General features: G+C 42.1%; 1 protein-coding gene across 6 annotated transcripts in view; it reads left to right on the forward strand.

Annotated features, from left to right (window-relative positions):
- Positions 1-23,663, forward strand: part of PDE4D (phosphodiesterase 4D) — a 691,343-nt gene that overhangs the window by 663,182 nt on the left and 4,498 nt on the right. For all 6 annotated transcript variants that reach the window (XM_004583718.3, XM_004583722.3, XM_004583720.4 and 3 more), the window contains 5 exons: positions 10,958-11,051; positions 12,143-12,315; positions 12,608-12,706; positions 14,117-14,281; positions 14,961-15,060. In XM_004583718.3, the coding sequence (XP_004583775.1) occupies positions 10,958-11,051; positions 12,143-12,315; positions 12,608-12,706; positions 14,117-14,281; positions 14,961-15,060 (631 nt within the window). The remainder of the gene's footprint in view (positions 1-10,957; positions 11,052-12,142; positions 12,316-12,607; positions 12,707-14,116; positions 14,282-14,960; positions 15,061-23,663) is intronic.

A 23,663-nucleotide genomic window follows, 5' to 3' on the forward strand; every position in this document is an offset into this window, starting at 1 on the left:
GATCTTCAGTCCACCGTTTCACTCCCCAGATGGCCACAGCAGCTGTAGCTGGGCCAGGCTGAAGCCAGGAACCAAGAACCCATCCCCGTCTCCCACCTGAATGGCAGGATCCCTGTCTTGCATGGTCCTCCCAGGTGCTTTAATGGGAAGCTAGAATCGGCAGTGGAGCTGGACTTGAATTCAAGCACCCAAGGCTGGGTAACAGGCATCCCAGGTGGCAGATTAAACGCTGTGCTAAACATCTACCCTGAGAACCTCGATTAGAAAGGTGTGAAATACATGGGCGGGTTGTAAGATAAAATATTTTTCAATATTGTAAGTCTTATTAAAAACAATGTCAGGAAAAATGCTTTGGGATACTGAAACTAACTTTATATATATATATATATTTAAGTTAAACATTTTGAAATTTAAAATTTAATTAATAAAATATTAAAATTTTAAAATATTTAACACCCACTAATGTGCAGTTTGAAATTGATTATTAATGCTCATTATGCAAGCTACAGGTTAGATATAGACAATAGCTAAAGTACATTTTTTGCTAGTTTTGAGTACTCTGCAGCCATCTAGCCTTAAGTCAGATTCGGCCCTACCGTTTACTGGCTTTGTGACCTTAAATGAGACGCTTGACATCTCTGCACCCTGGTTTCCTTTGACTGTGTGCTGGTTCCTGCCCTCCTTATTCAGAAATCAATTTTTCCCCTCTTAACTCCTGTTACAAAAGTCAATGATGCGAGTGTATGTTAAAGTGCTGGAGGTTCAACTCTGTCAGCAAAAAAATGTGTGATTACCCCGAAGCATCTTGAAATATTGCAGAAAGACAGTGGATGGCTTGGGGTCTCTGTCACTGAGAAAACTGGGAGTGAGAGAGGAGTGGGGCTAGAGATTCTGTGGAGTACCTCTCAGGGAAGACAGAAGAGAAGCAGTTGTTGTGAGAGATTATTTTTCCCAGTTTTGGTGGACAGCCACGTACACGTGTGTGTCATCGAGCAGTGGCTCACCCGTACGGAATCTGAGTTGCAGTTACAGTGGTGTTGTCAACTTCGCTTCCCTATCCGACCATGGTAATTTTTTTCCATCTATTGACCCTCTCCCAAAGGGCCACAATGGCTGGAGCTGCACCAACCTGAAGCCCGGAGCCTGGAGCTTCCTTCTGGTCTCTCACACAGGTGCAGGGTCCCGAGGCTTTGGGCTGTCCTCAACTGCTTTCCCAGGTCATAAGCAGGGAGCTAGATGGGAAATGGGGCCACTGGGATTAGAACCAGCACCCATATGGGATCCAGACATGTGCAGGGAAAGGACTTCAGCCACTAGGCTACCACGCCGGACCCCGACCCTGGTATCTTATTTGCTTACGGGTGTGGAGGAGTCTGTGTCTTGCTCCCATGGCACTCCCATATGAGCGTGTCTTCCCGTGAGATGGATATGCCTTCCTTCAGCACCTGCTGGTCAACAGGATCCAGCCTGTCTGGTGATCAGGGCGGCGTTCCTTCATTCAGGACACATTAGGGTCAGCGAAGGAATTAGGGTAATGCGATCCACTCCTACATCATAGAATTTACATCACCTTAATTATGTGACAGGCAGTCATACGTCATTAACAGCAAAGCATGAAAGAGATATGGAAGTACATCCTAGCCTTGTCTGTGGTACAAGTTATTGAATATTTAGGAATGTCCAACCTTTTACCTTGCAGTGAGAATTTTAACTTAACAGGCTGTTGCAAAGAATGGAAATGTTCACAGAGTACATGAGGTACAGTGCCTTAACCAGTTTCTTCATAAAGATTCAGAGTTGTGCCTTTGCCCTTCTGTCCTGGGCTGACTGGATTCTTGGGAAGAGGGCTGCTACCTTGGCCAGCACCTGACCCGAGCTTCTGGTTGGCTCTTTGTAATGAGGCTTGGAAGTTTCAGACACTGGACGTTTCTAACTTCCTAAAAATAAGGAAACCTTCCTTGGTCCTTCTTACTTAGCAGTGGCAGGTGAATTGTTTCTAATTTGGGACGCATTACCTGGTAGTTGCTGGGATCTGTGGACTCACTTCATCTCCCTCAGCAAGGAGACTGGCAGTGGATATGAGGAGTTGGGGGCAACTTGTGTTGAGATGAGATCTGTTACTCTGCCACATGTAATTTGTTTTGATGTTCTTTGGAGATTTTGCTAAATGGAAAACCATGTCCATTCCCATCTAGTATGGGATAAGTTTTGCTCCTGAATCAGCCAGCCATGTTTTTGTGCTGTTGGCATATTAACTACATTGAGAAGCGCAGAGAAACTTGCCTTTCTCATCTCCCAGATCACGAGCCCTGGTTGAGGGTGGTAAGCACCAGTTGAAAATCTTTGTATTTGCTGCCACTGTGTGCCCCCATTGCCCTGGAGAGCGCCTGATGTGTGGTAGGAGCTGAATGTGTATTTCTTGAATAAAGAGGTCAGTATAGAATAGTTAGCATTTAGAGAAAATGTGGGGTATTTGATTTGCACTTGGAAAGCTTTCAGTCTGGCTTCAAATGACCAGGCTATAAGTAAGCAGCAGAGAAGGAAGATATTCTAGGCAGCGAATCTGGTGGGGCAGAGACTTGGGATTGTCTCCAAATATGGGGATGCATGGACTTCTGGTCTTCATGATCTTCATGAAGGCGGAGAAGAACAGCTGGGATAGGCTTGGGGTCAGGGTCTGTGATGGCTTCTGGAGCAGGCAGGAGAGTAGCTGTGACGCAGGTGTAGGTCACTGGCTTGGAAGTAACTATGGCTGCATTAAGGAGTCATGTGACAGTAGAGCTCTACCTGGACGCAAAAGGGGGAAAGGCTGAAGGCAGGAGGAGGAGTGAAGAGCTGATGCGTTTTGGGTCTGAGACCTGGAGGGATGTGGTTTGGATGAAAGGGAGCAAAATCCATCTGATAAGTGATGGAATGATTATCTCCATCTGCTAACCACTTCTCCTGCGCTGTTGCGTCTTTTCTGGATTTAAGTGTTTTGCATCTATTACTTTATATTAGTCCTCTTATTATTTTGGTTATTTGCTACTTCAAAAGCAATTTTAATGCCTTGAAATGTTGATTTACTGGTAGTACTTTGCATGATTTTCTAGGCTAACTGGGGTTGCCCATCACTCAGAATCTCTTGGGCAGCTGCGGCCAGATGGTGGCTAGAACTGGAGTCCACTGAGGCTCCCCTGGGTGGGTGGCCAGGTTGGTTTTCTGACCCTTCTGTCTAGCCAGGCTGGGTTGGAACTGAATGGAACTGAATGCTTGTTAATGTGGGTTCTTGGGCTCTGTACCCCACGTCTCTGTGACATTCCCTCTGGCTTCTTTGCGGCATGTGGGTCTCCACCATCAGATTCTCATAGAATGGCTTGGGGAGCGTATCCTAGCATATCCTAGAGTCAGGTAGCAGCTGCACGGCTGCTGCTTTTGGCAGTTACACAACATCCCTTCCTGGTTACACAAGCCACGCTGAGTAGCCTAGGATGGTGTGTGCCTTGAAGAGAGTGTTCCGGAGAGGAGTTGTGGGTTTACAGGTGAGGAATAAGGGCACGTGGAGAAGTTAGGGATCCATGTCGCCCAGAAGGCCAGAGGAAGAGGAAGACCTTTGTATTCTGCAGGGAATCCAAAAGTGTGGCTTGTTGGTGTTTTTTTTCTTTCGTAGCAGATTAAGAGGAATTTAGGAAATGAACACAATAGATGCAAACAGCAGCCTTGAATTGGAGTGCAAAGGCCCAGTAGGAGGTCAGAGGGAGAGAATGGCAGGGATGTTTATGACGTCAGCGCAGGGGCTGCGCGGGGGACTGCGGTGGCAGGAAGGCTGTGCAGTGGCCCTGCCAGCGGGTCACAGGTGCACAGAGCAGAAGTGCAAACACCAAACCGGAGCCGAGGTAGAACAGACAGCATGCAGTCACCTCTACACTTCCCTTATTTCCAATCCACAAGACCTCTGTCATGGAAAAAGAGGAGAGTAACATTCCGCTCCTAGAGGATTTGTGTAAAGCATTCAGGAAGCTCTGACTCAGAGCTGAGTTCCTGAGCACCACTGGTTCGTTTCTGAACTCTGGGTGCAGTCATACAGATGTTCTGTTGTTACAGATCCTGACATGCGTGCAGAAGGCTGCACTGTGGCCCCCTGTGCAGTGCGTCAGCTTTTAGGCTGCGTTCTCTCGCGCATTGATCACACCATCTCCACCCCCTAGGTTTTGGAAGTTAACAGAGCTCAGTCAAGTGTAACCATAGAAACAAGAGCTGAGAACTGCCTCGCCACTCAGGTGAGGGAATGCAGTGTTTCCACCCAGCAGGCTGATCATCGGGTGTATCTTGGAGAAAACTACGCATTTCTCCCGAGAGCGATGGCTTTATCTGCGTCACCAGGAAAGCTACCGATTTGGGGGGCTGAGAAGGGGTGTGATTGGTGGACATGCCCAATTGCCATTTTCAGAGCAGTTTTCATGGGGAAGATTAAAGTCCGGAAAATTCATACTGCTGACGTCAAAAAGATGGGGAACTCCTTGTTTAAGAACTATGGGCTTTGACCAGTTTGATGGTCGTTATTCATCCCAGCAAGGGGGAAGCCCCATTCATCCTTTCAGTCCGCAGCCCCAGTGCTGTAAGGATATCTATATGAAAAGGCCTTTCCCTGTGGGTGAGGGAGAAAACCTCCTCCCCAGAGGCTTACCTGTGCCAGCCAATCCCCGCACGTGCTGCGCCGAGTCCCCGCCCCATGCCCTCTGGGACTGAGGGGCAGAATGCTATTGGTGCAGAGTTAGGGTTCTCTGGGCGGGGTTTCTTGTCACTCTGGCCGGCTTCCCCGCAGTTCCTTATTTGGTAGCTTTTGACAGAACTAGTCTTTCTTGCAGCTAAGCATCTTGGCATACATTATTCATTAAGCCCTGGAGCTCAGGGAGAGAAAGATGCAGACCCTTAGATCTTTAGCCACCCCTTTATCCCATGGATTTCCTTTCTTGAGAATAGTTGCTGGATTCGGTTCCATGCTGGGAGTGTTACAAATGGCATGTCTTGAATGGATTGGGTCTAAGGCCAGGGTTGCTTATGTACACCTCATGACCCAAAATCGTTAAAATCCCACACACTCTATGACTGGTGGAGATCGCTAAAGTATCAAGGTTTTTGAAGATCCATTTTAGAACTGCCAATCTCTTTACATATAATCAATCAAAAATGCCTGAAGCAAACTATTTACTGTCAGTGTCTTGGGGCTACATAAAGGTAAGATTTATTTCATCTTTGCAAATTGATTATGTAACATTATGATGGGGTCTAAGCTCTCTAAGAAATGTTGCAGTTTGTTTTCTCAATAGAGTTACGAAAGAATTTTAGTTTTCTGAACTGGAGATAATGCCCTATAACTTTGATAGTTTGTGTTAAAATAGCTTTTGGTTATGCAGTGGCTCTTGTGTTTGTCATAGCTTTGAGTTCTTGAAAATATTAAGGCTATTAAATTCATTCATTGAAGATATGTCAGAATTTCTAGATACTATGTAGCAGTTTGCACATATAATTCATATCCATGGCTCTTTCTAAACATGCACTAATTTTGCCTATTAGATGACATTAAAACTGGCATTACTTGACAATGTAAGTGGTACTTTATGAAGAGGAAAACCTGATTATTTACTGAATCAGGGAGAAAGTATGTACAGTTCTCTTGTTAATATCAAGAAATGAGTTGCTACAACAAATGGTAAAATTGTGATCATTCTTGCTGCATGCTGTTAGCGTTGTGATCCTAGCTATAACAGAAGCTTGATTTAAAAAAAAACCCTTTGTGTCAAATGAAGCACTACTGTAGAAATGAAAGTCGAATCTTTGAGTGTATCAGACATATTTGTACAAACTTCTTTCCATTATTTGAAGGACTTTCAAATGGAAATATTTTTGAAGCAGGAGTTCCCCGTTGATAGTTAAATTGACTTGAATTCTTAGAAAACTTGTTTCCATTTTGGTTGATCAGATGGTTAGGATTCCTATGGATGACCTAAATGTTAACAACTTTTCTGAAATACAGACTTTCCTTATTGGAATTTTACTAGCCATTTCTTGGAAATTAATGTACTACAGAAAAATAGAAGACCCATAATCATCACAAAATGATTCCCTTAATTTGTAGCCAAGCCTCAGACAATGCATTTGTAAGAGCTTCATATTTTTATGGTTATGAATAATATCTTCATCTAGTAATTTTTATACTTCACCTCTTGAGGAAAATTGTAACTGAACATCTTTGCTTCTATTTTTAATATTGTGCCCCCCCAAATGTAAGGCAAATATGTAAGTTTGTTTTTAGACAGGCACTAGTTTTAATTTTTTAAAGAAAATATTTATTTTCAATGATGATGACGTGTTTGGTCAGGGTGGGAAGGATCAAGGGTTAGGGAAAAATGGGTGAAAATATTGTTTCCAAATTTTCTGTTTTAACATTCATTTCTACCATACGTATAACCTCATAGTGCAGCAACATACTCAAATGATAATTAGCTGAATATTGTGGATTAAAAAAAAAACCAAGCATTTTCTTACTGTTTTACCTGTCCTACTACCTTAAGCACATGCTAGGAGGAGATGTAATAGGCTCAGTGACACGCTGGCATGATGCTGAGCTCCAGGGAGATCATGGGTTAAAGTACCTTGTTCCTTCCTTAATAAGCCTAAATGCAGAGTGTTACATTGGAGAAACGGAGCTCGAAAAAGCAAAATACGGTATTCCAAGTCAGTTGCTTTTTCCCTTGTTGCCTTAAATTTTGCTCACACTGAAATTCTGATGCAGAGAGAGAACAAAGGACCGGAGAACCTGCCCTAAGCAATCCTCCTCTCTTCCTGGTAGCAAACCGGAGTCAGTGTGGCGTTTCCAGATAGCAGAAGCTCATCAGCAGAAAATAGTTTGTAGCTTCAATTTTTGTTTGTTTCAAGTATACTTCTGTATTTTGTTTTTTCTCCATCTGTTGTTTCAGGAATGCAGAGGTGACTATTCAGTTATCTTAACATGAGAGCTATGGTAGTAATGGTTAAACTGTTTAGCATATTACCCTTTCCTGTGTCTAGGTATATATTCTAGAACTAATTGTTGATGTCAACTACCAGTTGCAAAAGCATTCGTATTCTTTCTGTTGGCTATGAATTTAGCCTATTTGAAAATTTTACCCATAACTCCCCCCTAAGGAAAACACCCCATTTAAATTCCTTTTAGAAAATACCTTTAACTTATCTGACTCTGAAAATTGTCTTTAGGAATTTGCCCACACTAGCTCCCTTGAGAAGGAGTCGTACCAGATATTGTCTCTTATGTTAAAGTGAAGCATTGGAGCAGCTTAAAAGTAGGGACAGGACACATGCTTGTGTCCTGAAGGGTCGGTCCAGCCCGGGATTTTGTCTTCAACAAAGACAGAGGGATAGTCTGGGAATAATGTATAGATATAAAAAATATTCAGCAAAATATTTATGGTATTTATTCGGTCTGCTTTGTAGATAGACTCTTTTTAGTGGCCTTTCGTGTTGTCTGTAGTACTAACTTATTATGTTGAGGAATGTGATGAGCAAACCTCCAGGAAAATTATACTCCGCTCTTTATATGTGTTTTTAATGGCATATACCTCATGAGATTTCTATAAGCATTCTTTCAATATCTGCATAAGTCGCTTGTGTCTGTGTGTGTGTATAAGGGGACTTAAAAGGCTTGTGGGAAGAGAATAAAAAGCTACACATATTAAATATATACTTTACCTCTCAGCATAAGCGCCATTGAATTCATGACGATACCAGCCACTTAGTCTCCCAAAAAAACTGTCCTGGAAGTTACTTATTTTGAAAGTCAGAATTAGGAGGGAGGAGGGCAGAGATAAACACATCTTCTGTGTGCTGATTCAACCCCACATGGCTGCGATGTGTAGGGCTGGGCCATGGGGAAGCCAGGAGATGCCTCCAGGCCGCTCCTGCAGCCGTTGCACGGACTCCAGCACGTGGGCCATCTCTTGCTGCTTTTCCGAGGCCATTAGCACAGTGCTGGGTCAGGAGGGAGCACCCGGGAGGGATGTGCTGAAGTTATGGGTGGTGGCCAAACCCACTGCACCATGATGTTAACTCTAAAGTTTATTTAATTGCAGGGCTTTTTTTTTTTTTTACGTTATTAGCTGGAGGAAAATGAGATTTCTTACAGACCTCATCAGATTTCAAAGCAGAAAGGAGCCAAGGCAGGACTGTAAGGTGAAGGTCTAATGCTTTCCCATCCAAACTTACAAAATTGCCCTTGATGGAAGAGAGAACTCCCCAAAGAGGCTCTCCCATGCATTTTTCTAGCAGAGCTTCAGCCCACTGTCCATTCTTTATACTTTTCCAGAAAAAATTCCAGTAATTGTAGCATATCTGCAGGTGGACACATGCTTATGCTTAAGCGTGTCAGCATCTGCCTCACCCCAGGTTGTGTGTGAGGCTGGAGGAGGGGCTGTAAACAGCTGGGCTCTGTCACCCCCGAGGAGGCCCACATATCGCTGAGGCGACACAGTGGACAGCAGTGGCTGTATAGGCCAGTGTAGACTATTAAAAGGCCAGGAGCAGCTGAAAACCTGGCCTATGTTGTGGTAGCTCATCTAATTTATGAATTGCCCATACTATACCTAAGCAAATGTGTCTTTGAAAAGGTAGTCTGCATTTTGAACACCATTGTAAATATCTTTTTTTAAGATGTCTTTTGTTCGATCTCTCTGTAACTCTGCTTTTTGAATCAATCTTACGTAGCTGTGTATTTCCCAAACTCAGCAAACACTGAGGCTGGGCCAGATCAGAGCCAGGAGTTGAACTCATCTATGTCTCCCCACATGGGCTTGGGAGCCCAAACATTTGGGCCATTTAGTGCAGCTTTCCCAGGCTGTTAACAGGCAGCTGGATTGGAAGTGGAGCAGCTCGGATTTGTACCAGTACCTATGTGGGATGTTAGCATCTTAACTTGGTGTACCACAAGTCAACCTCAGCGGAAATACCTTTGTAAGTATTTTAGGAGATCCCTCAAAATGTTTTTGTTCCAGTAGAACAGATGTAAAGGGAAAGCTAGCAGTGAACCATGCTTTGTGTTACTACATTGTGCCAATTTTAAACACAAATACATATCAAAGTAGAGTTTTACATTTCTGAGCCTTTTCGAAGGCTTAGAATATAAATATCCATGATTATCTCTAAACAATGGGGATGTATTCTCTAGCTTTGCAAATTTTCTATAGCATAAATTTTCTATAGCATTTAGTCATTAAGTTACAAAAGTCTGAAAAAAGTAAACTTTATTCCTTTGTGTTTCCTACACCTAAAAATTGACAAGCAGAATTTTTATTGGCCTTGTCCAGTTCATTTTGGCCTGCAGGAAAATGCTAATCTGCATTTCCTATATCCAGCCAGCTTACTGAAAAGGGTTTGGGGTTTTGTTTCTGTTCTCCTTCAGTGCTTTGTGGTGATGGTTGATTTGTTCTAGTTAATCTAGTTGGTCATTAAGATTGACATTGGGAAGTGATATGGCAAAAAATATTGAGTTAGGGTTATGTTAGCATGAATTAGGCAGAAAAGCAAAGTGTTTGGTTTATTTTATTTATTTAGGAAAATTCTAAGTAGCCTTCTCAATGCTATCAGTTCCTTTTCAGAATTATTCTTACATGAGAATGATAGTTTTTGAAGGCTACAATGAAAAACATCTTACGTTTTCAAGTATTCATGGCAATTACTCTTTGTAGAGGACACGTGTATTATGTATATTAAGAGAAATATGAAAATGCTAGTGCACATAGGACTGTTTTCAGAGTTAAAGGAAGACACTGAGAAGCAGTTGATGGGGCCTGGCACATTAGGTTCAGGATCCCATCCAGCTCCTTGCTTGCAGCCTGAGAAGGCAGAGGAGTTTGGCCCAGGGCTTGGGACTTTGCAGCCACATGGGAGATCTGGAAGAAGCTCCTGGCTGGCATCGGATTGGCGCAGCCCCAGCCGTTGTAGCCGCTTAGGGAGTGAACCGGCAGACAGGATTTTTCTGTCTCTCCTCCTCCTCTGTAAAACCAAAAATAAAAGAAGCAGTTAATGAGCAAGGAGGCACAAAAACAACATTTTGGACATTGGTAATACTGCGTGGTACCACACTGACTGCAACATTTCTTTGGGAAGTAGGTGATAAAAAATGGGTCAATTGTCAATATTCTATTTAGTGCTTCAGAAATGAGTTGGTGAATGCTGAGAACCAATGAATTTTATACTTCTACTTGAAAACCTTTTTAAGAAAACACTCTTCAGATGTTTTATGTATCCATAGTTCTAGATGGCTACTCTGATTCAATAGTGCTTTGAGAGTAAAACTGTAATTTTGACCTCTGATCAGTGCTATATAGTGTAGTTGATGTTAAAACATTTGTCTTGTTTGGTAACATTGCTGCGCCCTTTCTCTAAATACTAATTAACTATGCAGTATGTGTCTGCAGGAATAAAAATAAGACTCACAGTGAAACTTGTACATACACCTCTAAAATATGGTACTAGGTTTTCCACCTTTGCCTGTATTTACCATGTTATGATACATGTAAATGACAGACCTGTAACTTATACTAAAACTACACTATTGTAATAATATGGGGGGAAATGAGGAGGGGGACATGAATGTGTTGTGGAAAACAATTCCAAAAATAGTAATTAACATCTTACCACTCTATTATTTTTTTCTATAATTAATGCCCTATGGTCTTCGCATCTGCATTGTCCAATTTGGTACCCACTAGTGACCTGTGACTGTTTAAAGTGAAGCAAACATCAAGTCTCCCTTCGTACTATCCCCAAGTGGCTGGGAGTACTATCATGGTGCCGATTAGGGCCTTTTTCAACATTATGGAATATTGTATTACAATATGTCTTTCTCAAGACACGTGACAATCATGTGGAGGTGTCCTCCTCTAGGATGTGCTTGAGTTTATTTTCCCTTTCTCTTTTCCAGTTTAAAAGGATGCTGAATCGGGAGCTCACTCATCTCTCTGAAATGAGTCGGTCTGGAAATCAAGTGTCAGAATATATATCCAACACTTTCTTAGGTAAGAACACCATGCAATGAACACTTGAGCTTATTTGAGAAGGACTGGGTGCCAACTCCTTTTGAAAAATCAAATGTTAGTATGATGAGAGAAAACAGAATTCCTCAGAGTAAGCCCCTGAGCCTCAGTAGGTGGGGCTGCAGAGTAGATTTTCTCTTTTGGTTTATTTAAACTTTTGGAGAATCTGTGAATCACAGATAGCTATTTTTGTAGAATGAAGCAGTAAACATTTCATGGAGAGATCTTTGCCAAGTGTTGGAACAAATTTTTGCTCTGAGATTGGAAGTGCTCTCCGCCATCAGTGAGTGACCATCTAATGGCCACCTAACCCAATAAACTGCTGGCAGATCACAATGCATTTGTGAAAGAAAGGGTTGCTGGCTTTAAGCTGGGAATCCAGGATGCTGGCAAAAACAGTGCAGTAAGGAGAAACCCAATGACTTGAACGCACCATGGGTTTGTGTTTATTTTCGAAAGAAGTTTTCTAGAATATTATAGTAGGTGTTGAAACTGGAATCCTTCCAGTCCTTAAGATGAATGGTAAAATTTAGCCAAGGGTTTTTGCTTTCATGATAAGTCTTATTAAAGTATCCTGTTACAGAGTTAACCACTGCATCCATTTGATGCCATTTGGCGTTGGACTTCATATGCCAACTTTTGTGTTTGATATCAACTGAAGTCCACATCAAATGTCAAACACATGTGTGAGAAGCTTTAAAAAGTTTGTAGAGGAATGGGCATTTGGCCCAGCAGTCATCTGATGCTCTGTTTATACCCCATGTTAGAATTTTTGAGCTCAAGACTCCAATATGATTACGGCTTCCTGCTACTATACATGCTGGCGGGTTCGGTTAATTAGGTGCCTGCCACTCATGTGGGAAACTTACCCAGCTTCAGCTTGGCCCCGGCCTGGGCATCCCAGACCTTCACAGGATGAGACAGCAAGTGGGAGCTCTTTCCGTCTGCCTCTTGGCTTCTCCAACCTATCAAAAATACACATTCTATGAACTTTGTCAGATTCATTTAAGCACATTTTCAAGAATATAGAACGCTGTGATAACAAATGTAGCTCGTTTTCTGAATGTCTTCAGATAAGCAACATGAAGTGGAAATTCCTTCTCCAACTCAGAAGGAAAAGGAGAAAAAGAAAAGGCCGATGTCTCAGATCAGCGGGGTGAAGAAGTTGATGCACAGCTCTAGTCTGACCAACTCAAGCATCCCAAGGTTTGGAGTGAAAACTGAGCAAGAAGATGTGCTGGCCAAGGTGAGAAGATGTCACGGACCATACTCATAAATACATAGTCCTAAATACATTGAAAATGTCACCAACTTGGAGGGGGAGATTTTTCAGTTTGAAAGTTTTCTGTATGGAAGAAATGCTTTCACATTGATAGAATAGATATCTATAGTCTCTTGTCACGGGACTAGTCCATTCTCCCCCTCTTTTGAAGTGGACATACCTGAGTTTAGTACATTGAAAAGGAATCATTGCTTTTCAAAAGTATTAAATGACGTTACATTCACCTGCTAATTTTGATACCTTTCTTTAATTCCAGGAACTAGAAGATGTGAACAAATGGGGTCTTCATGTTTTCAGAATAGCAGAGTTATCTGGTAACCGGCCTCTGACTGTTATCATGCACACCATATTTCAGGTAAAGGAGTCGGCTTCTGTCTGGCATGGTGCATGCATTTTGTCATCTTTGCCTATCTTATTTGTTCCATCACCTAGGGATAGAAAAAAAATAATTTGTGTTATATTACAGAGAGGGGGAGAAACATATCTTATGTCCACCAGTTCACTCCCCAGACGACTAGGCCTAGGCCAGCCTGAAACCAGGAGCTGCTTACAACTTTGCCACTTGGGTGGCCAGGGCTCAAACACTTGGCCTATCTTTGTTTTCTCTAGGCTGTTAGCAGGGAGCTGGATCAGCACTAGAGCAACCAGGACACAAACTGGCACCTGTAGGGAGGTGGGAGGTGTTTGCATCCCAGGAAGTAGCATAATCCACTAAACCACAACACCAGAAAATATGATGTGGGGAAAAAGGAATCCATTCGGTAACAATCTCCAGGCCCCTCACTTGTATTAAGAAGGAAGTTCAAGGGGATTGCACCAGCATCCAATATGGACCCCAGTGTGTCCGGCTGCTCCCTTTTCCGGTGCAGTGGAGGATGGCCCAAGCTGTTAAGACCCTGCCCCGGCTGCTGGCTGCAGCTCCAGCCTTTGCTGTCACTGGGGAAGTGACCCAGCAGGTGAAGAATTTCTCTGTAACTCAACTCAGCCTTTCAAATGCAATAAAATATTACAATTTTAAGATTTATTTTTAATATTTTAATTTTAACCAGACAGAGATACAGAGAAGATCTTCCACTGATTCACTCCCCAGAGCTGAACCGAGCCATAGCCAGGAGCCTGGAGCCTCTTCCAGGTCTCCCACACAGATGTAGGGTTCCAAGGCTTTGGGCCATCCTCAACTGCTTTCCCAGGCCACAAGCAGGGCGTCTGGGATTAGAACTGGTGCCCATATGGGATCCCGGAATGCACAAGGCTAGGACTTTAGCTGTTAGGCTACCATGCCGGGCTCTTTTTTTTTCTTTAAATTATTAATTTGAAAGACTGAATAAGCAGGAAGGTCATTTCCTCAGTTTTTGTGCCCTGCCATCTTCTTACCCATTTGCTACTCCTGTTTAGCCTTTGTCCAGAGTTGGCTGTCAGAAGCCGAGACTGTCATAGACCCCTTGCATGTAGCATAGGCCATGCCAGCTCTTGAAGCTGAGCATTGGGAAGGGCCCAGGACGGAGTCAACGCTGCTTGGTCAGTGTTCCCTTCCTCAGAAGGGGCACAGCAGGTTGTTTGACCCCAGGAAAACCACTGGCAGGCTTCAGCAGGACGCCTCAACGCCTGCTTTTGTCCCCTAAGTCCTGGATGACAAGGGAAAGTGCTGTTTCCGTTTCCAGGTTAGACATTGCTAGTGCGTGGTTTTTTGTTTTTTTTTTTTTTAACATAGTCAAGGAAATAAATTTTTAAGACAAGAATTTTCACAGGGTGTGTCCTCCTACAGGAACGGGATTTATTGAAAACATTTAAAATTCCAGTAGATACGTTAATTACGTATCTTATGACCCTGGAAGACCATTACCATGCCGATGTGGCCTATCACAACAACATCCATGCTGCAGATGTCGTCCAGTCGACCCATGTGCTCTTATCAACACCTGCTCTGGAGGTAAGCCTGTCCCTCCCACAGGGCTCTCAGCCTTCTCAGCCTTGGACCCCTGCTGCAAGCTTCGAGGAGGAGAGAGTAATTAATTGACATCCATGAAAGTATGTTGACTCTAGCAAAAATACATCATTGAGAGTGTTTGAATTTTGCCTATGAAAGTTGGGCAATAACTTACGTATTATCTGTTTATGATGCTCCTGCTTGGAAATGGTGCCATGGCTGTTTTGTAAAGTATTGATGTACTGCATAGAATAACGTTTTTTTTTTTAGGGGGGGGAGGTACTCTTGAATCTAGTTCAAAGGTTGACTTACACAATAAAAGCTATGCAGTAATTGCTCTCAGATGTTACTGTTCTTATGAAATTGTGGCATACCTTATTCGGGCGAGGGACTTCCAGAAATCCAGGACATGGTCTGGAGACATTTGTCCATCATTACACTTGGCAGAGATGGGTTCTGTCGCTCATGGTATTCACCTCCCAGAATTCTAAACCTACAGTGCAGAGGAAGTCATGGTATTCCAAGCTTATGACTTTGTCTACCTAAAAGCTCTTTCCTGACACCTTGGGAAGTAATTTAAAGCTTCATTTTGTTTTTACATCAGAAATATAAACAAGTGAGAAATTTACTTCTAACACATATCATTATGAAAGACTAATATTGCTTATCCCTGATTTTCCAGGCTGTGTTTACAGATTTGGAGATTCTTGCAGCAATTTTTGCCAGTGCAATCCATGATGTAGATCACCCTGGTGTGTCCAATCAATTTCTGATCAATACAAGTAAGTGATGTTGACATTTCCCAACACAATTTTAGGACGACTAAAGGCTTTTATAAACTTGATTCCCACCCCCATAGCCATAACGTTCTTTTGAAACTATGTATTTTAATGCTAATGGGTGGTAATACAGGTTAGTACTAAAACTTAGTTGATACATTTGTTTTGTTGCCAAAAACTTTGAACCCAAGGCCCTATTTGGAACAGATATCCCCAGATGTTGACCAGCTGCAGTAGCATCTGGGTTTCTCGTGGGGGAGGCATGGGTCCAGCCACTTGGGCCATCCTCCACTGCTTTTCCTAGGCCATTACCAGGGAGCTGGATCAGAAGTAGAACCACCCTCCCAAGCCTCGGGCACTCGCATGAGCAGGCTATGCTAGCCCCTTAAAATTTTTTTGCATAAGGCTAGCAGGAAACAGATAATGCTTGACTTTGCCTTCAACAGAGTTTAGGCTAACAACTCATAGCACATTTATTTAAGCCCATTCTTAAATCTATTGTAATGGGAGATTTTTGCATGTCTGAGCTGTCTGCCTTTTACCTGAGTTTTAGTCTTCTGGTGCCTGAATTCTACAGTCATTTTGTATTCTCTTTGGCAGACTGAGTTACATGTAGATTTTTCAAAACCTTCAGTGACCTCTGAACTATGTAACAAGATGCTTGTTACTGACTGTGCTGCTTGGTTGAGGCCTAGACACAAGAGCACATCACACACTAGCATTGCTTGGACTTGGTATCACTTAAGGCTGGTGGGTCTTAAAAAGAGGGCTCATCAACATGTAAGGTGCAGTTGACATTAAACCCTTTTTACAAAACAGACTTAAATTTCTCTTACCTTTCTCAGTAGGTTTACTCAGATGCTCCATTCTTGCCTTGGGACTGGAGTTTCCAACTTACCCAAGGGTTGGATCTTTCATCTCCTGTAATAAAGAATCCAAAGAGGCCTATACAGGTCTCCCATTGTTATTTGAAGGAAGCTCCTTAGGCATGGAAAGGATGAGGGGGCTGGTTCCTAGTAATGAAAATCACAATCAAGAAGAAAGAGCCTTACTCATTTTATGTGGTATTGTAGATACCATGTAATTTGATAGTAATTGTGCTTATTCATTTTAAGCATGGTGTGAGCAGAAGATGATTTCTAGCTGGCATGGTTAAGCTTTAGTAAAAAAAAAAGTTGGAATATGGAGAAATAAATTTAAGTCTTTTAAAGATTGATTTTTTTCTATATCCATAAAATAGTTTTCATTGAAGCTTTGAATATAGTATGCAAGATATAGACTTCACATTTTATTCTGCAAAAATATAGTTTAACAAAGAATATGTTTTCTCTGTGTAGTATAAATGCAAGCTTTGGCAAGGGAAGCTTTAGTTTCTAAGTTTAGGATTTTCAAAAGAACATCACACGAGTATATCAACTACAGCAACTGTCCAATACTGTATGAGACACTAGGAACACATGGAAAAATAAGGCATAGCCCTGGTTCCTAACAGTGTGCAGTCTGCCAGAAAAACAGGAGGGCGTACTGAGGACGGGAAAAAAAATATGCAGTATTAGAAAGTGGATGAAGTGAGGGAATGAGCCTGGCAACTGGCTCTCTTTTGGTCCAGACAAAATGTAAGGTGCCCTCCCAGTTTCTAGTGTTAAACTAAGGTAGCAGAGGTGTATGGACACTGGGAGTCTCTCTGGCTGGTGGGGTCTTTGTAGGAGTTACCTTGGGCTGCAGTGTTGGGCTGGGAGCTACTGCATGGACATGCTGATCATCACACAAGTGCCCAGTCATCTGCTCCCTGTGCCTTTGAAGCAAGCTGATCTGCTGGAACCTTCTTCATTCTTTCCTTGAGAGCAGCTGGAGTGTAGCAAGTCAGTGACCATGACATCCCAGCCCAGTAGCACGTGGTGGGAGAAATCCTAGAAGTACTGTGAGAGTTCCCAAACCGTAACAATGTGCCATCTCCACAAAGTTGTGGAGTTTTACAGAGGAAAAAAAAAAAAGAAGGGGAAGAGCTTTGAGTTCTAGACTGATGTTAACCTTTTTATCCAGGTACGATAAATTTGAGATTTGACCTGACCTCTTGTTTATCTTACTGTAGAGTCTGTACATGTCTTTTATTTGTACAATTTTTAAAAACCTGTTTAACCTTTGATAAAAAGGTAATTGCGTAATGCAAATAAAACTCACCTGAAATTACTCTTTTTTTTCCCCCAAAGGGAACAAGTAGGTGACTCTCATTTCAGATTTTTCTCTAGAGAAACAGAAGCACAGATATAAGACAATTGTAAATGACTGACGTGTTCCTTCTTAGATTAGTTAATTCATTTGATCGCTGTTAATGGATATTAACATGTTTTCTGCTGATGTGGCTTTGAACTTAGATACATTTCGCTACACGGTCCTTCAGCCAACTTAACACTTTGCATTTCTGCCATACTCCTGCCAGCCCCGAGTTTTGTGAGCAGTTTGCTCGTGATTTTAAACAACTCTTTCCAAAGTATCACATTATTTCTGCGTTACTTAAAATGAACTTTCTTTACATCTCTCAGCAATTGTTTACGACGCAGCTAAATTCATAACTTCAGCATGCAGGCTACGACAGCAGGGGTCGGGGGAGGGAGAAAGTTGTCCTTGCACAAACTCCAGGGGCTTACCATTTAAGACTGTGAGAATTAGTTTTACATGTCAACAGAGCTAGGGTAAGAGATGCCCACAGAGTTAGTAAGGGTATGGGTGTGTCTGTAAAAGCGCTTTTCAGAAGAGATTAGCATTTCAGTCAGTAGACCACATTCAACTTACACTGGTGAGTGCGAGGAAGGGGAAGCGTGTGTTCCCCCCAGCTGCCCTCTGGCATCGGTGGAACTGGCTCTTGTGCCCTGTTGGGCAGTTACTTTCCCCAGTCGGGACCTTGCTTCGCTGGTTTTATGGCCCCCATGCTTTTCACCTTGTGCTGGCTCTCTTTCTCTGTAGAACTCTGGCTCATAGGAAAGATCAGGCTAAGTGAGGTACATGTTTTCAGCTATGAGCTGGAATCCACCAAGCTCCTGCCCTCAGAAAGAACACGTGAAATACAAGGGCTCTCCTGCCTTTGTCCATAACACATGTCAAGCCTAATTTTATTCTTGATGACCTACAGCAATTCTTAGAAGTAAGCACAAGGTATTTATATGGAATGACGTGTCAGCTTTGGATTTGAAATGGTCGGCCTGGTGCTTGTTAATAGTGAATGGGTATGTGATTTTTAATGTGTTCCAGGCATTGAGTAAATTATGTTCATCGCTATTTTTACAGCTTCGCTACTCATAGGCGATACAAGAGGAAGGCTTTATATGGTACCTGCTTTTAAGTACCAGCCAAGAGGCATGGCAACAACACTTAGCTTCTCTCAAGCCCATTCCCTTCATCTGTAAATAGTAATAGAACGTTCTTGAATGGGTTGTTTAAATTCAATGAAACAGTCCACACAGCAGTGTGCTGGGCCTGTATCCTTTAACTTCTGTGCCACTGGAAGAAATGGAGTGTCCGAGAGAAACCAGACAACCGTGCATATTGAATGAACACTATTTTTATGTGTACAGGGACTTAAACCCTTGGGAGGTTGGGGCAAGATCCTACCCAAAGATCCATAGAGATAGACAAGTTAGTGAAATGGCAAATGTATTAAGTCAATGATAGGAGGTTACAAGACAAAGTAGATTGTTCGGTGATGATCCAGAAAGGCTTCATAAAAGAGGGGACTGTACTAGACTGGAAGATGAGAGGGTTTCAACAAGAATAGCTAGAAGCTAGCCTGTTTGCTCAGCATCATATTGAAGCTTCGAGTCTGGTTTCTAGTTACCCCTGAACCCTAAAGGGTTCTGCTGTAAAGTATTAGATTTACAGCTTTGGTGGAAATCTGAAGTTACCTAAACCTTGTAAAACAACCCAACGTCTTTGCTCAGAAAGGACAGTAGGGAACTAAAAAGCTATTTTTTGAGACTCAGTTTCCTAAATTGAATCAGTAATAACTTTCAAAATACCAGGACAAGATTACTGCTGATTCCTACTTTAAAAAGATTAACACAAATTATTCACCAACTTATTCTAAAAACAGATGAGGGAAATACACTCAGAAATATTCCAGACACCCAGCATTCTCTGATAGCAAAATCAGAAAAAGGCAAAAATCATATTCTTGATGAACACTGGTGGAGAAATTCTTAGCAAAATACCAAGATTTAGAAAAAAAAAAGCTTCGCCATAGTTCATTGGGTTTCATCCTAGCCTAGTTCAGCATGTTCAAATAATTGTGATATACCACATCAACAAAATGAAACACAGGGACCATATGATCATCTCCACAGATGACATCGTCCTCCCATGTTCATGGTCCAGAAGAATCAGTGTGGTTAAAATATCCATACTATTCCCACATTTTGCAGATTCGGTGCAAACTATAATCAAACTAGGGGAACACACTTACCCAAAGGATCCCCAGGTCACCAAAGCAACTGGCACTATATTACTTTAGACTGTTATTACAAAGATAAAGTGGTTAAAATAATAGTGTTGGCATAAAACCCTGTACATAGACCACACTAGAGAGCCCAAAAGTGAAATCACATCACATTTAACTGATCACTGTGTACAAAAATTAGCCAAAGTGAAATACTTACATGTAAGGTCTGAAACTTCTAAGCAACTAGGAGAAAATATTTGGGAAACACTTGAGGAAATTAAGAATATTTTGGAAGGGTCTAATAGCACAGAAAGCAAAAATAGAAACAAATTGAAAAGCTTCACAACAGAAGAGCCTACAGAATGAATGATTTGCAAGCTATACATATGCCAAGAGGCTAATGACTAGAATATACTAGGAAATCAAAACAGCTTAATAGCTTAAAGCAAATAATCAAATTAAGAGATAGGCAGTAGATCAAAGCAGACAATTCCCAAAAAACAATACATAAGGGACCAATAGCTAACAAGAAAACATCACTAATCTGGGAAATGCAAATCAAATCCACAGAGAGATATTACTTTATTCAAATTAGGTTATTATCAAAAAGGCTAAGAACAAGTGCTGGGAAGGACACGAGCTTGCACATTGTTGGTACGAGTGCAAATTAGTAGATCTATGATAGGAACAGCATCACTGCTCCTCAAAGATTCTAGAAGTAGCAATGGCCAGTTGTGCAGCAGTGAGAATGCACCCCTGGGATGCCCACATCCCATAGCAGGAGAGAATGCCTTTCCTGTTGCTCCACTTCCACTTCTAGTCTCATTTCCTGCTAATGTGCACCCCGGGAAGTAGTAGGTGAAGTAAGAGTAGTAGATTCAAGTGTACGCATCCCGGCTCCTGGCTTCCACTCGGCCCCGCTGTCCTGTTGCAGGCATTTGTGGAAGGAATCCATGGAGGAACTTTCAAGTAACTTTTAAAAGCTTTTCAAAATAGCTAAAAATGGAATTATTGTATTATCTACAGGAAATTAAACATCTGCCACAGATACCTCCTGTGTTTATTTCAGTACTACTGTTTTCATTAACTTACGTGTGCCCATTGGTTGATGAATTGGTAAAATCTTGGGACATCAATACGGTGAAATACTTGTCAGCCATCAAAGGTTGATGTATTATTGTTTGTAACAGCATAGATGGAACTGTAGGTCATTTTGAGTGAAATCAGCTAAGCACAGAAAAACTAGCACATCATCTCCTTCAAATGTATAATCTAAAAAGTTGAAATGTCATGGGAGCTAAGCGTACATGGCATTCAGCAGAGGGTACAGACAAGGGAAGGGATGGGGAAGGTAACTTAACAGATAACTCGAACACAAAGTGATGCAGCTTGGACTTTCTGAACTGTAACCTGAAAGACAACAAATAGGCAGAGGTATAGGAGATGGCCTTCTATCATAAATACCCTGTTATAAAACACAAGGACCAAAGTAGCAAGAAGTGCACATCAAAGTCAGTACCCAAGAACCAGAGGCATCCATCAAATACAGAGGCCTAGAATAGCAGCTAGAAGAGGAACAAAACACGCTGGCAACCAGTCCTAGCCCTGCCTGTAGCAGAACAAAGGGTCTACAGAGCTCCAGTCAGTCCCATCTCAAGGGATATTGGGCACTGGCCCTCTTCGTTACAGTATGGTCCACAGCTGTCACAGGCACAGAGCCAGCAATAGAAGCTTCCTGGGCGTATCCATATGGTAACTTAGCTTCTGAGAAGGAGCTTGCTGCCTCCCACATCCAACCCCTGGAGCACAGGCCACAGCAAATGCTTTCCTGAGCGGACCATCTCTGTTGAAGTTCATTCTGCTGTAGGAGAGTAAGCCTGCAAACCTGCCCCGCCCCATCCTGGAACCTCCCAAGCATTTGGACACACTAGCAAACAGGGATGCCAAAAAAACAGTCATTGGGGAAAAAAATCAGTAAGGAAATGCAAAACTTTGGGATATTAGCAAAAACAGAAATATCTGAACTAACGGGATACTACATCAATAAGCAACGACATCAAACAAGAGATAGCAAATAAACAGTTAACTGTGCATCTCTAGAGCTCAGAGAAACAACAGACCAAACCCAAGGTCAGCAGAAGGAAAGAACGACAGTAAGAGGACAGCAACAAGAGAAATAAGTGAGGCAGGAATAAAATTCCAAAAATCCGAAGAGATGGATTTTTAAAAAGATGAACCATACACTTGGTACACTAAGAAAAAAAGACATCAGATATTTTCATTAAGATGAAACAGAAGTGTCTCAGGTGATACCACAGGAATAAGAAGATTAGGGCCACTGTGAGCACGATTATATGCCAGAAAAATATAAAATGTAATAACTATATATGCAAGAAACAAGGTTTCCAACAATTGAACCACAAAGACAAAGAAAGCCTGAACAGACTGAAGTGATAATATAGTCATCGTTAAAATAAAGAGGCCTTCCTTTATAGAAAATGACATGATGCTGAGTCCTACTAAGTATTTGAAGAGGAGCTAGCAACAATTGCGAAACTCCTCCAGAAAATTAATACAGAGGGAACCCTTTCATGTTCATTTTGTAAGGGCAGCTTCATGTTGCTTTCAAAACCAGGAAAGGATACAACACAAAGAACCACCACATCCCTGATTGGAGTAGTCACAAAAATACTCGCAACACTAGCAAATTCTGCAAGGTCCATCCAAGAGGACCTCGTATTACAGTACAGTGAGATTTGTCGCAGGGATGAGTCAACACTCACCAATGTAAATGAAGGGTTCGGTAGACATAACAAGGCTTGTCAAAATCCAGCAGTGATGCTGAAAACCTTGAATGACAGGGGGACAGGAGGAATGCATAACACAGGTTACACCTAACAAATCCACAGCCAGCCACTTGTTTAATAGGCAAAGCCAGCTGGAGTCACTGGCTCCTGGCTTTGGGCTATCTCAGCCCTTGCTTTTGCTGGCATTTGAAGAGTGAAGGAGAGGATTGGAGGCCTGTAACTGTGCCTTTTGAGCAAATAACATATTTTTTAATTAAATAAGATTAGAAATCCTGATACAAAAAGTACCTTGGAATAAAGTTAAATACGTGGAAGATCTTTTACAACAAGTTTCAAAACACTAATAAAACAAACCAAAGAAGACAAAAACATGGAAAGCCAGGGGAAAATGACATTAAAATTATTAAATTTCACTAAAAATTTTAAGGTTATGAGTACATAAAGACAATGGGCAGCTATTACTAAAATGTCCATACTATGAGCAAGTATTTATCCTAATGGTTAGGATGCTTCTGTCCCACACTGTAGAACCTGGATTCAATTCCTGCCTCTGGCTTTGGCTGCAGACTCCAGGTTTCAGCCAGTAGAGACTGAGAGACAGTGGTGACGACTCAAATAACTGTGTGCCTGCCAGACACATGGGAGAGCTGGATTGCATTTCTGGCTCCCGAAGCTTTGGATTTAAGCCTGGTCCACCAAGGTCATTGCAGGCAAAAGGGAGTGACCCAGGAGATGGGAGCTCTCTATCTGTCTCTCCAATAAATAACAACATAAGCTGTCCATATCACCTTAAGCAATTTACAGATTCAGTGCAGTCCCCAACAGAATACCACAATGACCTTCAGGAAACTGGAAGGGAAGAATGACAAGGAGAAAACAGATTTTCCATCTCCCTGATTACTTCCCAAATGACTGCATGAGCCAGGCAAAAGCTAGCAGCCAGAATCTCCATCCAGGTCTCCCCCGTGGTTGTCAGCTGTCCAAGTACTTCATCCATAGTCTTCCCAGACACATTAAGAGGAAGCTTGAATTAGAAACAGAATAACTGGGACTCAAATGGCCAATGCAATAGGGTATGCTGGCATCATTAGCCACAGGTCCCGAGACCTGCCTCAAGAAAAAAAAATCTTAAAATGTGCATGGTAACATAAAAGATCCCAAAGTAGACAAGACATTTTTAATAGAAAGAACCAAGCTGGAGCTACCACCCTTCCAGACAGTCGTTATCGCCAAAACGGCATAGTACTGGCTTCAAAGCATACATGATTGGAACATCAGCATCCCCATTCACAAGCCCACACATCTACTATCGACAACAGCACCAAAAACGTAGTAGAGAAAGAACAGTCTTATAAATTGTGGGTAGG

The sequence above is a fragment of the Ochotona princeps genome, chromosome 23 (assembly GCF_030435755.1).
Source record: "Ochotona princeps isolate mOchPri1 chromosome 23, mOchPri1.hap1, whole genome shotgun sequence".
Taxonomy (NCBI): Eukaryota; Metazoa; Chordata; class Mammalia; order Lagomorpha; family Ochotonidae; genus Ochotona; species Ochotona princeps.